At 56.9% G+C, this 14,114-nt stretch overlaps 1 protein-coding gene across 9 annotated transcripts in view; it reads right to left on the minus strand.

The window, feature by feature from the left end:
- CHD5 (chromodomain helicase DNA binding protein 5) overlaps window positions 1-14,114 on the minus strand; it is a 93,024-nt gene that overhangs the window by 32,649 nt on the left and 46,261 nt on the right. For 6 of the 9 annotated variants that reach the window (XM_075906315.1, XM_075906313.1, XM_075906312.1 and 3 more), the window contains 13 exons: window positions 12,932-13,098; window positions 11,556-11,774; window positions 9,977-10,183; window positions 9,644-9,855; window positions 7,415-7,576; window positions 6,423-6,531; window positions 5,430-5,621; window positions 5,139-5,339; window positions 3,782-3,919; window positions 2,760-2,881; window positions 2,164-2,337; window positions 1,104-1,245; window positions 523-654 (listed from right to left, as the gene is read on the minus strand). In XM_075906315.1, coding sequence (XP_075762430.1) covers window positions 523-654; window positions 1,104-1,245; window positions 2,164-2,337; window positions 2,760-2,881; window positions 3,782-3,919; window positions 5,139-5,339; window positions 5,430-5,621; window positions 6,423-6,531; window positions 7,415-7,576; window positions 9,644-9,855; window positions 9,977-10,183; window positions 11,556-11,774; window positions 12,932-13,098 — 2,177 coding nt within the window. The remainder of the gene's footprint in view (window positions 1-522; window positions 655-1,103; window positions 1,246-2,163; window positions 2,338-2,759; window positions 2,882-3,781; window positions 3,920-5,138; window positions 5,340-5,429; window positions 5,622-6,422; window positions 6,532-7,414; window positions 7,577-9,643; window positions 9,856-9,976; window positions 10,184-11,555; window positions 11,775-12,931; window positions 13,099-14,114) is intronic. The other 3 variants (XM_075906320.1, XM_075906319.1, XM_075906314.1) reach the window with 1 other exon arrangement.

The following is a 14,114-nucleotide window of genomic DNA, read 5'->3' on the forward strand; positions in this document are numbered from 1 at the left end:
CAGAGAGGGGAAATTGCCCTTGTAGTGCGTTAGGCAGCTGAGATCCTTAGTCAGTCCTAAGTGGGTAATGATGAATTTGCAAATGGGATTCACATCTCCACGCCAAATGCTGTGAACGAGCCACTTCCATCCTGGCTTGTTAACTCCATGAACACGAGCAGTTTCTCAAACACGAGTGAGGCTTTACTCTCAAAAAGCTTGTGCCCCAATAGATCTGTCAGGCTTTAAGGTGCCCCCGGACTCCTCCCGCCGTCTGGTGAGATACGGCGTGAGAGCCGGTGACAGTGTTTCTATTATCCGACTCCTGGTGCAGAATTGGATACAGAAGAAAACATTCTGGGCCTTCAGCGTTGACACAGCTCATAAGAGTTTGTGATCAAAATGACCCTGCAGGGCAGTGAAGCCGGAACGCTCACTTCTTAAATAACATGGCCTGTTGGAGGAGAGTCCTTCCCCTCAGAATTCCCCGGGCTTTGGGCTTTGAGTCTTGAAGGCAAGAGACATGAAATTCTCTTCGCTCACCTGGGAGAAGATCAGGACCCTGTGACCCCCATCTCGCAGTTTCTTCAGCATCTTCTGCAGCAGCATCAGCTTCCCAGAAGATTTAACCAAAGAATTCCCGTCGTAGGATCCATTTGGCAACACGGGCGCCTCCTGAGAACATTGTAAGCGGATGCATGGTTGGGGGAAGGCGACGTCACTGTCGCTGTTCTAGGGGCAAAGCCTGGCCACGCGGAAGTCAACGGGAAGACGGCCACCGGCCTCAGTGGGAGTAGGATTCAGCCCTCATGGGTGGTGGGGGGGGGGGGGGGGGTCAGAGACAGAGCAGGCTGGCTGCCCACTTGCTCCCCGTGCTGTGGCCTTGCATTGCAAACTGGGAAGCCTGACACACACCGAAATCCACAAGCACGATGGAGAAAGATCACTGGGCAATTCGGAAAGAGGATGCCCACTTCACACTGTGCAGGCCAGAAAAACCTGCCTGCCCTGAAGGTTACGTTACTGTAGTAACCTGGAGGATCCTTGAATACGTGGACTGAAAAGAAAAGGAGCAGAAACACGGGCCCTCAGCAGTGCGCCTGCAGTGCAGATCTGGCTCTTACCACGGCCGCCACGGGAAAGAGGTACGGGTGATTACAACACTTCTTCAGATCCATCATGATATTGAGCAGCGACACCTGGTTCCCACCGCCTTTGGAATTCAGGGCTTCGAAATTCCGCGTCAAGATGAACTTGTAGTACTTCCTGCGGGGACAGGGACGGGAAAGCCGTTACCACCACCGGGGGAGCGGTCTGAGGGGTCGCGTTCCTTCCGACGGAGTGACCCTAGGAAAAGGACTGGCCCAGCCACTGGAAAACGCAACTCCAGCTCTGTGGAGCCCACTGAGGCCACTTACTCACCTGGATAACACAGCCCCGGTGCGAGCCCTGTGGCGAGGGGGGTGGGGAAGTGTTAAGACGTAGCCTGCTGCTGTGTGAAAAGAGCTTGTGCCCCGGAGTGGGTGTGTCCTGGGAGAGAAATTCTCCTTTCCCTGCTGCTTCTCCAGAAAGCCAGTGGGGAAAACTGGGACAATCGGCAAAAAAACGATGGATTCCACCCAGGCAAGCAAGGCTGCTCGCGGCCTGACCTGGCAGATTCCCACTGGACTCGGAGGGGTCACTCCACACCGGCACTGGGTACGTGAAAGCAGGCTCTGGCCCCAGGACGTAGGGCATGCCGCAGGAGAGCCGGTGCATTTTGCCCAGAGGAACGCTGCATGCTCGGGAGAGCAGCAGGTGCCCTGGAGCGAGACAGAGCTGCAGCCCTCAGCCTGCTCCACACAGATACCTCCCCGGCCCCACTGGCCATGAGAACGTTAACGACTTTACAGCTCCCTCGTTTGCCCCCAGCGCCAGGCCTGCTCAGCGCATGGAGCCAGGCTTCCAATCACCAGGTCCCCCGGACAGAGGTGCCTGACCCACCCAGCTCCCTGGCCTGCCCAAAGGAACCCAGGCCTGCCACCTCTTCCCAAGGCCGAAAGCTTGGGGTGTGGGGTGTCCTCTCCCCTGGCCAGGACCAGGGCCCAGGTTGCCGTCTGGCTGCACCAAGCACAAACGACACCAGCGGCGCTGCACCCTGGAGCTTCCAGAAGAGCCACCTGCCGCGCCGTGACCGGCACTTACTTCTGCATCTGGCTGAGCTCCACCCGCACAATCAGCTCCGTCTTTGCGGGCATGTTCTTGAACACGTCGGCCTTCAGCCGCCGCAGCATGTGGGGACCCAGGAGGTCGTGGAGTTTTTTGATCTGGTCCTCCTTGGAGATGTCAGCAAACTCTTCCAGGAACCCTTCCAGGTTGCTGTAAAATTAACCCATCGTGAGGCAGCAGGTGGCAGGTCATGGGGGAGCCGTAACCCAAGCGATTGGGACCCTCGGGGTTTCAAGCAGAGAGCCCTGGCTCGCAAGTCGCCCCCGTCCCACAGAGAAGGGCGCGCACGGCAGAGAGCGGGTTCGCTGCTCCAGCTCGGACACCGGCCTCAGCCACGTTCCAAAGCCACCAAGGCCCCGTCTCGGGAGGAAGAGGCTGGGTCTAAGAATCTCGCGCCCACTCGTCCCGTGACAGACGTGTAGGAAATAAGCCAAGATCCCCTCTGACAGACACGCCGTGTATAGGTACTTATTCCAGCACAGCGCTGCAGCTCTGTCCTCCTGCCGTCTGGCCATCTGCCTAGCTTATCTGTGACCCTTGCACCGCGAAGGGAGGGAAATGGGGCCACTTACTTAAACCTCTCCGGGGTGAGGAAATTGAGCAGGTGAAAAAGCTCCTCCAGGTTGTTCTGGAGCGGCGTTCCCGTCAGCAGCAGCTTGTAGTCAATCTTATAGCTATTCAGCACCCTAAAGAACTGGGACGGGGAGTCGAGTCACGGGGTGCGGGGGAGTCATTTTAGCCCTTTGGGTCCTGCTAATCTCCACTCCCTCCTGCCAGCCACTCCGGGGAACCCAGGGAACCCCCTCTCTGCAGGGAGCCCAGGGAACCCCCTCTCCGCAGGGAGCCCAGGGAACCCCCTCTGCGCAGGGAGCCCAGGGAACCCCCTCTACTCAAGGTGGCGCTGGCGGCCAGGCTGAAACGAGTCTCCTGCCGGTGGGACTGGAGTCAGCCTCACGTGGTTTGGAACTGAATGTGCCCCGGCTTCTTGGGGCTTCTCGCCATTTTACCTCAGGCTGGCCACTTCCAAGCCAGGAGAGCTGGGGAGCCCGGAGGACACGGCTTGTTTACCCGGGGGACGGACGGAGAGCAGAGGGGGCATCTCATTTCGCTCTCCGGGGAGCCCTGCTGGAGAGCTGACAGGCTGGGGGGGGGGGTCGCCTCAAGGCTCTCGGTGATGGTTAACGGCTCAAGCGGGAGTGAATTCTGCAGGGCCAGCCCCTTCTTGTTTTTACCTCCGCTTGGAATTTCCACCGGTCCCCAAACAGACTCCTCTGCTCCCAACCTCAGACCCCCGCCCCCGGCAAAGGGCCCCTTCCTCCCCCTCTCCCATCAGAGACAGCCCAAAGGCTCCCCTTGGCCCCAGCCAGGCCCCAAACATGCCAGTCACAACTGCTGACTTCAGTTCTTCCCGGCTGCCATGAACGGCACAACGGGTGATGGGTAACCGAGGCAAGGGAAGGCATTGCCTTCCAAAACCTGCCGACACTTCCTGGCTGCCCAAGAGGGCTGGGGCGGGGTCTCAGGTGGAAGGGGCGGGGCTGGCGCTTGCCTTCCCTAGCTGGGCCTGGACCCACGACCCATGAACGGTACCTACTTTGGACTGGTTGTTCTTGAGCCTGTGAGCTTCATCCACCACCAGACACGCCCACTCTATGGAGCCCAGAACAGCCTGATCAATAGTGATCAGCTCATAGGACGTGAGCAGGACGTGGAATTTAATCTGGGCTTCTTTCTAGATGAAATAGAGAGAGAGACCATCACAGCCTGAAGAGACCAGGGGACACGGCTGCAACTGGCCCTCAGTGCTTCTGTGGAGGACACGCATCCCAACACGTGGATAAACATGTGGCCTCGTTTGCACCGTCCCGCAAAATGCCAGCAAGCCCAGTCCAGGCATGAATCAAGCCAGCGGAAAACCTATCGCCAGCCGAGCATGCAGATGAATTGGGGAGCTACAGAAACCAAGGAGAGCAGGCTCCGGCGGAAACGTGGAAAGCCCCCGCCGTAGGTCTGCTGCATTTCTAAACTGCCAGCTTGTCTCTTTGGAGAACAATGGATTCAGCTTCTTGGGAACCCTTCCCTCGCTGGGTCAGACTGAGCTCCCGCTTGCACCGGCCTCGGGAGAGTTACTCTGGAGTCACGCTAGCACCAACGCGTGCACGAATGCTCCCCTCCCTCCCGCCCGCCCCGCTGAATCCTGCTCTCCGCTGTTCCGATTCACAGACCAGTCCACGGGCCCCAGGAACTCCCGCTCTCTCTCTTCCAGAAAGTGCTAAATTGAGAGAATTCCTCTGGGGAAGGGGCCTGCATCACACGATTCCCCCCACAGTCCCACGGCAGACTGCCCTGCTGCAGTGATAACGTTAATGGGTGGAACACACCCAGGGACAAAGAGCCTGTCTCCCAGCCGCACAGGGCGTCCCCGCTAGACGTCCAAGATACGTTCCAAAAACCGTGGCCGTCTAGCAAAACGATGTCAAGCGGGGAATTTTTTCCCCACAGGCTGTCTTCTGTTTGCACAAATTGGCCCTTTTCGGGGGGGGGGGGGACAATGTAAGAGCGGGGAATGGGAGGACTTTTAATGCAACTGTTCCTACAAGTGTCAATGACGCGAGCGTAGAACCGATGGATCCTGGGCGATGGATAGCGGGGACACCCTGCAGACAGCGCGAGAGCTGAAATAATGGAGCCCAGTCGAGTGCGAGAAGTCCGAGAAAGCAGAGTAAATATGCTCTCGGTTTGCAATTCCCTAGACAGCTCCAGAGAGAGGGAGGATGCCTGGAGAGGGTCATTAGGAGAGAGTTTCTTTTTCCATTTGTTAGCAGGCTCAGCAGGGTGACTCTCTCTCCATACTGAATGAGCATGACAGTTCATCTTTCACCCCCTCCTTTGCCAGGAATAAAATCTGCCTGGTCGCAGGTGGGGGCGGGGTGACGCAAATCAGGACTTACTCTCATCCGGAAAACCTTCTTCCCACTCCGGATGGCATTGTCCTCAAAGGAGAACTCGTTTTCTCGGATCACGGCCCGGCTTTCCTTGTCCCCCGTGTAGGTCACCACGTAGAAGTCTGGGGCCCACATCTCAAATTCTCGCTCCCAGTTGATGATGGTGGAGAGAGGGGCACTGACCAGATACGGCCCTTTCGAGTGGCCCTGCTCAGAATGGAAAATTCCAGGTGAGACCGACGCTCCTCGGGCTCCCCCGGGATGCTAAGGACGTCTCCGTGGGTGCCAACCACTCACCTCCTTGTACAGCGAGTACAGGAACACAATGGTCTGCACCGTCTTCCCGAGGCCCATCTCATCAGCAAGAATAGTATCGGTTCCCTGGGCCCAGGAAAACCTCAGCCAGTTCAGTCCTTCCAGCTGGTAGGGGTGCAAGGTGCCTCCTGTGGCATCAATGTACCACGGCTGCTTGTCGAATTTCACTGTGGGCTGCAGGGGAAAGAGGCAGAATGCAGAGTCTACAGAGCCTGTTCCCCCCTCGCCTGCCTCCCCTCTAGAGCAGGGGTGGGCAATAAAATGGCGTCAACTAGTCCCTGGCAGGCCCCCACCGCCATGTTACCTGCGCCTCTGCAGGATTCAGGTAACTGCAGCTCTCATTGGCCACGAATCGTCGTTCACTTCCAATGAGAGCAGCGGGCAGCGGCGTGGACCGCTCACACTGGCCGCAAACGGCGATTCGTGCCCAACGAGAGCTGTGATCGTCCGATACCTGTGGAGGCGCAGGTCACACAGCGCTGGGGGCTTGCCAGGGATTAACCCGGGCTGCACAAGGGTTGAAATACTGAAACAAACTACAGGTTGAACCTCTCTAGTCCAGCACCCTCCGAACCTGACCGCTGCCGAACCAGAGAATCTGCCGGACCACGGGAGGTCAGTATTGTCTAGCGACATTGCCAACCCTGCCACTGCTCACTGGGCTGTTACAGGACATTTCGGGGTAGATTAGAGCTAAGCAACAGCACAGAACCCTGAGAGCCAGGACTGGGGGCTGTAAACAAATGTTATGGGACTGCGGGAAACTTGGCCACGTCCACGCTAAGTGGACACCTGGCGAACTCACATCCTGCCGGACCACGGATGTTGCCAGACCAGAGAGTGCCGGATTAGAGAAGTTCAATGCATACAACATTTCTTAGAAGCTCATGCAAGAATGGGGGGGCCAATGAGAGTCTCAGCTGGCTCACATACTCCTGCATGGCTGCCTTTGCACCCCCAAGGCCCCTCACTTACATCAACAATAGGAGTTTCTGGAGGTTTTTCTAGTTTTTCTTCCTTCAGTTTTCTCCCTTTCTTGTTCAGCCTCTTTGGTGCTTGGAGATCTTCCCCCAGCATCAGCTCCCTGGGAGAGATTGTCAAACACAGGGTACAGATAAGAAAAGGGGAGCTAGACAGGTAGAAGGGTATTTCCCTCATGGCCTCCCTGATCCCCAGGGATGTCAGTTATAACAAGCCCTGCAGCATCACCAAAATACCTACGCAAAATAACAACAAGCCTCTATTTTTTCCTACAAACTAGACAGAGTCCAGCACCATGGATTGCCTTAGAAATGCAGTCAGTCACATTACTGCTCCAGGTGGCACCTCTCTAAACCAGAACTCTCTGGTCTGACAACATCCGTGGTCCGGAAGGAAGGAGCAGAGATGTTCCAGGATCAGAGGGTTCCAGTGTGGTGTGGGAAGTAGGGGGCCAGGAGCCCAGCACGATCCGGGGAGGGTGGCGCGACATGCAGACCAACTAGAGAGAGCTGGGGGCAAAAGCCAGGGAGCCCAACATATGTCTCAGCTGGGCTGCAGGGGACGAGGGGGCAGGAGCTGGTGCAGGGCTCAGCTGGGCTGTGGGGAGAGCCAGGAAGCCAAGGGGGGGGGGAGCAGGGAGCCAGAAGTGACCTCCCCTGGGTCTGGCAAAATCCCTCCTCTGGGACCACTCAGGTCTGGAGGGGCCTGGACTAGGGAGGTCCAACCTGTCCCGATACTGATGAACGGCGACCCCAGGTGGCTACTCGAGATACTACAGGCAGGCTGCACTAGAGACACTTGCAAGCCACTAACAGGGCCAGGTTCTCAAATCACCGTGTAGCGCAAACGTGTCCCCTGAAAGTGCCTCCAGTGCTTCCCTCACCAGCTGAGGCCCCAAAACTCACTTGTCACTTTCGCAGCTGCAGCGGCGCATGTCTCGGTGCTGCCTGGGCAGCCTGCAAAGCGCACGGCTCCCTGGCTCCTACCTGTGGTTCCAGTAGACCTGTTTCAGGTTTTCATAGTACGGGATGTCTATGTCATCAATCTCCCAAGTGCACTGGTCGTAGGGCAGATCTTTCCATTTGATCAGGTAATGGACGTCTCCCTTTTTATCGAAGCTGGAAGGCATAATGTGGAACAGCACGTCACTGAAATGACAGAACACAACACTGAGCGGGCGCATCCCTCACATGGCCACGCCTGAGCCACGGAAACCTCTCCACTTCTGCTCACCCACACACACCCCTTCTGGGCCTGGAAGTCTCCACAGAATTGAATTCAAGTCCCTTGAAACGGAGACGCCTGCCCCAACCAAACAGGGGCCAGAACATGCTCTAAGCTCCTGTCACCTAGTGGCTGGGAGAGCCGCACGGAGCCAGGGGAGGAAAGTGCCAGAGATGGGCTGTCTGTGTGATAAATCTCCCACACACATGCACAAAACCACCAAACAGCCAGCTCTGAACACCCAGCGGGGGGGGCCCTGCCCTTCCAAGGCAACGGGTTCAGGGATGCTCCCGGGAGTAGCCCCTAGACCTGTGTAGCCATGTTTCCATTCTACGCAAACAGCTTCCTCTGACCCTGGTTTCATGAAACTGAACACGCTGCCCTTCGCTGGCCCCTGCCAATCAGAACGGCCTTGCCGCGCTAACATAACACCAAGAAGGACTCAACCTTTCAGGTGGAATGGCCCATGAATCGGCCGTGCGCTTAATCACAGCAGCTAACAGCCACGCGCTTTCATGGGCTCTGTGCTGCCTGTAAGTCAGGGCTGGGCAGTAATTTATAGAACACCTCTGAGCTGAAGGCTGTGCAGCGTGAAAAGTGTGGCCACAGCTGCTCAGAGATCAGCTACTTGTGAAAGAGCAGGAGAACTCATTCAATGGCTTTCAACTTAAAAGAGTGGAAGTCGGAAAGAGCGGGGTAGGATCCTGTGTTTCAGCCTCTGTACAGGAATGCAGACGCTTATCCAGGACCCAGCTCCATCCGTGCAGGACAGTTCAAAGGAAAACTGCAGGCACCTTTAGCAGGCACTCGTGGAATAGTCTGTCCCAAGGAAAGTCCTTTCCTAAAACCCATTAACTGGAAGTTGGCTTATGACCTGAACAATGAGGTCTAGAGAATACGAGCTATGGAGGAAGATTGAAACAATTGGGCTTGTTTAGTTTAGAAAAGAGAAGACTGAGAGGGGACAAGATAAAGTGTCTAAAAGGGTGTCACAAGGAGGGACAAAAATTGTTCTTCTTGGCCTCTGAGGACAGGACAAGAAGCAATGGGCTTAAACTGATTAGCCAGGCCCTGTGGGACAATGGCACTTGATGGGCCAAGGACACACCCAAAGAATGGGGGCTGTCACCTGAGAGCAGCCAGCAGGAAACATAGAGATTGGCCTCTGACCAGGTGACCTGCTGCATACAAGAAGAGGCCAGGAAGGAGGTATAAAGAGGCCATGTGGTCGATGCCATTTTGTTCTCAGCTCAGCACTTCATCCCAGAGGCAGCATTGCAGGGATCAAAGAGCCTGGAAGACCTGTGAACCCATCCTGATGCTAGGATGTGCAACAAGAACTTTTAAACCAGCAGCTGTAACATCTCTGCTAGAGCCTGCATCGAGGACTGGGAGATTCGGTGCATGTAACGTAATATTCTTTAACAACCTTACTCTCATGCTTTTCTTTATTGTAATAATAAACCTTTGGATATAGATTCTAAAGGATTGGCCCGGCGTGATTTGTGGGTAAGATCCAGAGGGTAAATTGGCCAGAGATCTGTGGCTGGTTTCTTGGAACCGGACAGAACTTGTTCGGGGTAGGTGGGATTGGGTGCTAGGACCCTCCACCTGTGTATGAGGCCCGGGGCCGTCTGGGGCACGGATATTGCTGGGATGCCGGAGGGGTTTTGCTCGTGAGGCTTCAGGCAGGCAGCTGAAGCGCTCTGTGGGACTGGTTTGTGGCCTGTTTGGAAAGGTCACCAGTCTGGGGACTGTAAGGAGCCCCGGATTTGAGCAATTCACCCTGAGCGGACACCCTCAGCTGTGCCCAGACACGGCCTGGTCCGTCACACCACTCCCCTAGACCTCCATTTGCAAAAAGAGGCAAAATGACAGCATCAGCTTGCACCCTGGATTTCTTTTGTTGGATCTTCATGATGCCTTACTGGCAATATAGGCCCCCAACGTTACGGGAGTGGTGGGACTCAGTACAGCCATCCCCCCATCACCTGTGGTTCAAGATGCGGTGAATCATCATCCACTCGGGTTTGATGCCGTAGCGGTAGAACTTCTCCTCCATCTTGGCGTACTGCGGGTCTTTGTTCTTCCGCTTCTCGCTCTTGCTCTCCTCGTCCCCAGAGCCGTAGTCGAAGGCCGGGGGCTCATCCATGTCGTTCTTTCTTTGGTAGTTGCGGTACATCACGGTGTGGTAGAGCTCCAGCTGTGCCCAGAGAGAGCAACAGGGCAGGGGCCTGGTTAAGCTTCAATGCCCCCCTCACACACGCTTGCTGGAAGGTGCCCGGCCCGCCCCATCACATGCAGCCCCCCTCGCTGCATCTCACCTGCAGCTCCTTTACCCAGGAGCAGTGCCAATAGGAGAGTCCTGCCCACTTCACAAAGAACTCACGCTCCGGAATCCCTTCCAGGGGCTTCGGCGGAGGGACAGCCAGACCCAGCTCCGGCGGAGGGAGCATAGACAGGAAGGGGGCCGGGGGCTCTCTCCAGACCCAGTGCAGGATGCGTTGGACTTTGCCTTTCAAGGGAGGGCACTGAGAATAAAAAGAGGGTAAAAATAACACACACACGCGCCTGGTGTGAAATGGGCCCTGTCAGCCCCACACCTCACTTCTCTCTGGCAGCAGAGCCCTGAAACATCAGGGAAGGCCCAATCCACCGGGCACCAGAGCACTGGGCCTGCACTGGCAATGGTGTCTGCTGGAGGGCAAAGGTCTGTAGTGGGGGAACACAGCACAGATCCTGCCCAGGCCAAACCCTGAGGGCGCTGTTACTCCTGAGGGAATATTGCCCCCAAATTCTGTGCACAATAGTCTAACGTTCTGCAAAACTTGGCCGCTTCCTTTGTTCGTTGGTTGGTTTATCAAAATACCTCACGACAGTGACGCCAGTTTCAACTATTTGGTAACGTGTTCCCCGTTACCTGTCCGCAAGCACGTCTGTCACAATACGGACAGCAAAAGAGATTTGGGAAACGTCGCTGGGCAGGGGCTGAAATGGGTGGAGAGCGTTTTGGTGGAAATCACAGATTCTGTGGGAGAAAACAGACTTCCGCGGGGAACATGAATTCTGCACAAATTCTGCAGTGGCACAGAATCCCCAGGAGTAAGCTGTCCAGGCAGAGAGAGAGGCACTAAACCCCTGAGCAGTCTCCTCTGGAGTCTGGACCAGAACTGGAAACTGCTCCCATGATGGGAAATCCGCAGGCAGAACAGCAGCAGCACCTGGCAGTAAATGGGGCCCAGCCCCCAGGGAACCCAGGGTCATGCCACACGGTGCCATTTTTAACAACGCCAGAGCCAGACCAGTTCCAGGCCTTGCTGGCCACCTCTGACTCAGCCTGGACCATCCTGAAAGGAACACGGGGCAGGGTGACAGAGTGCCCCCCACGGCACCCTGAACGACAGCAGAGCCATCCCCTCTAGAGAAGCAGGGCTCTGTCTGAGGGGCCGCGATGCTGCACAGCTCCTAGCTGGGGATGGAATGAGCCAGGCCGTAAGAACCGTTTGACTAGCCCCGAGTTAATTCGCCGGTGCTGGCGTGGCCTCCACAGATCACGCCCACCCGCCCTGCAGCTCGGCTGCCTCCGGGGAGGCTCCTCTGCACCAGAGATGCATCAATTGGGACCTGACCCAATCTACAAAAGGGCACGGACATAATGGCTCACCCACCCAGGGCCGGGAGACACAGCCGGGGAGGGGGTGAGAAACTCCTCAGAGCTGGAGGGGAGGGCAGAACGGCAGGGCCGGAGGGGAGAGGGCATGGGGTGGCAGGCCCAGCGGAGGGGGGGAGCAGAGCCCATGAGAGCGGGCACTGGACGGCCCTGACACTAGTGCCAGCTCTGAAACCCGCCGGCCATGCTAGGCCCCCTCCTTGCCCGGGAGGACGAAGGCTGGTAACACTCACTGTACAGCGCGGGCAGAGCCATTCACCGTTTGGGATTTCCGGCAGAGGCGGGTTCAGACAATGCAGGTGATACGAAGACGGGCAGGTGTCACAGCACAGCAGCTCCCCTCCATCCTTACACACACGGCAGAACTCCATGTGGTCATCCTCCTCCTCTTCGCCTCCCTCCTCGTCCTCCTCCTCCTCCTCCTTCGGCTCCCACTGGATCCCTTCCTTCTCCTGCGGGAGAGGGGCCATCACAGCGCGGCCCATCCAGACACAGGCTCTTTCCCAACCCTCGGCTCCTGGACACAGCTCCTGTTGGGGCCAGAGCTGCCGGAGGAGGCAGGGAAGCTGAGGCAGCCCAGCAGGCATTTGGATCCATCCAGGGAGTCAAAGCCTTTTCCAGCCTCTCTCTCAGCTCCACTGAGCTGCCCCTCTTGTGAATACTGCAACTCAGGCTGTGTCTACACTGGGTAAGTTTGGCGACCAAAGCGCTGTCGAGATGCAAAAGCCGCCAAAAGTGAAAACCGGTCAAACCAGTTTTTCTGCTTCCCATTGTCCACATGTCACAGCCCCGTGGCTAGCTCCCCTGTCGACAGACAGAGCAAAGCATTGTGGGTGAGCATCCCGCAGGGCAGTGTGGGGAGAAGGCAGAGTTGATCCCTGCACTTCTTGGGATTCTCTCTAAGTTCTCCCCGAGCATTTTCAGCTGCCGGGAGCAGCACCATGGTTAGCTCTGGGAGCTCTCTGTGCTGAGGAATGTCAAAGCAGCTCAGCCTCTCTCCAGCCCTCCCCACCCTCTCTCGCCCCCGACAGCAACAGTCTGCCTGCCGCTGTGTTCCTAGCCAGGCAGAACAGGAGCACTCCCATGATTTGCTCTTTGTTTGTTCTCTAAACAGAGCAGCTCATTCAGCTGTCAGACACTTCCCAGGGCTTAGAAAGGGGAGGAGCGCAGGCCTGCAGGGCAGCAGAGATCACAGAACACTGAGCAGAGGCATCAGGGCAGGCATTGTGGGATACTGGCCTCTGTTCTCTGGACAAAACAAACAGCAGAGTCCACCCTGGCTCTTTGCCGACAATAAAGGGAGAGAAAAGACAAAAGTCTCTCGCAGGACTGGGAGTTTTTTGTCACCAAAACTAGATGTTTCTCCCAACAAAAGCTGCATTGCTGTGTAAACGCTCTCCCTGTTTTGTCAACAAAAATCAGTTTGTGGTGACAAAACCTGCCAGTGTAGACAAGGCCTGAGTTTGGCTACAGACGTACGGGTAGGTGCCGCTGTGAGCTGGATAATTCCACCTGCGGCGAGGAGCGGGACCCATCAGTCACTGGGCGCTACTCCCTGCACAGCAACTCTCATCGCATGAGCGCTCCAGACCGCCCTCCCGTTACTCACACAGTGCGGGCAGCTCCACTTGCCCTCCGGGGCTTTCTCCAGCTCGGGGTCCAGGCAGACGAGGTGGTAGGCGCGGGGGCATGTGTCACACAGAATAATCTCCCCTCCCTGCTGGCAGACTTCGCAGTAATCCTGGTGGTCGGTCTCATACCCATCCCCTTCGTCAACTAAGAACACACGGGAGACACGGGAGAGTCAGAGAAGCAGCAGCTGCCACGTGCTTTCCCGGGAGGAAAGGAGACGCGTTCTCTCGTAAGAGGGTTACTTCTATTTAAGGAAACAAAGAGAACATTCCACTGTAGTCCCCATCTCTTCCATCCCCTACCTCTCTGTCCCTCAGCATCAGCTTAGCTGGGTCTTTGCACTCAGCATCCTCTCACCTCTGTCTCTCTTTCTCTCCACACTGTCTCATCCTTTGGTTCCCTCAGGCTCTCAATGGAGAATGCCAGAACCTGGAGAGGTTGCAAGGGAGGCCAGTCAGAGAAACCTCCGCAGATACCAGCACCATCAACTGCAAATGCACCATGCAACAACACCACAGCCGAGAGCGCCTCTTCCTCTCGGGACTACTCTGCTCTCCCTGGGTACGCGACACGCAGAGGCCGGCGCTCCTCCAACCCGGTACGGCCAGGAGACCGAAGGGCAGAACGGATCTATGGTTAGCACTCTGCAGAGCCAGCTTCGCGGCCCAGGCCTGCCACAGCCTCCCTGAACAACAGTCACTGCAGCGCTCCGTGCACAGCTGCTCCTCGGGACAGACAGCGAGCCTGGTCTGCTGAGCTTCATGGGGCCAGGCCGCCGCTTGCTACGTACAGCACCCGGCGCAGCGGGAGCTCCAGGAACTGCTGCCGCGTGAGTCACACACACACACACACCACACAGACTGTCTCTTCGCGCAGGGGGCTGATTCGCAGCCCGACAGCCAGTCTCCCAGGGCTAAGACGTCAAACCCGGAGAATTCCGACTCTGCATTGCCGGGGAGAGACGGTCCCTTTTCCTAGCCCAGCAGGAGCTTCCAACCCCACCGCCGGTCGCTGCCCTGTGATTTGTCACACATGCAACCTGACAGCGCAGCTAAGAAGCGACGGGCTAGTTGGAATGTCTGGAACTGAGCTCTCTTGTGTGGAACAAGGATGGAAGAGGAGAAGAAGAGGATCTTCTACAAGGGAGGGGACTGAGAACA

This window comes from Pelodiscus sinensis, chromosome 23 (genome assembly GCF_049634645.1).
Source record: "Pelodiscus sinensis isolate JC-2024 chromosome 23, ASM4963464v1, whole genome shotgun sequence".
Taxonomy (NCBI): domain Eukaryota; kingdom Metazoa; phylum Chordata; order Testudines; family Trionychidae; genus Pelodiscus; species Pelodiscus sinensis.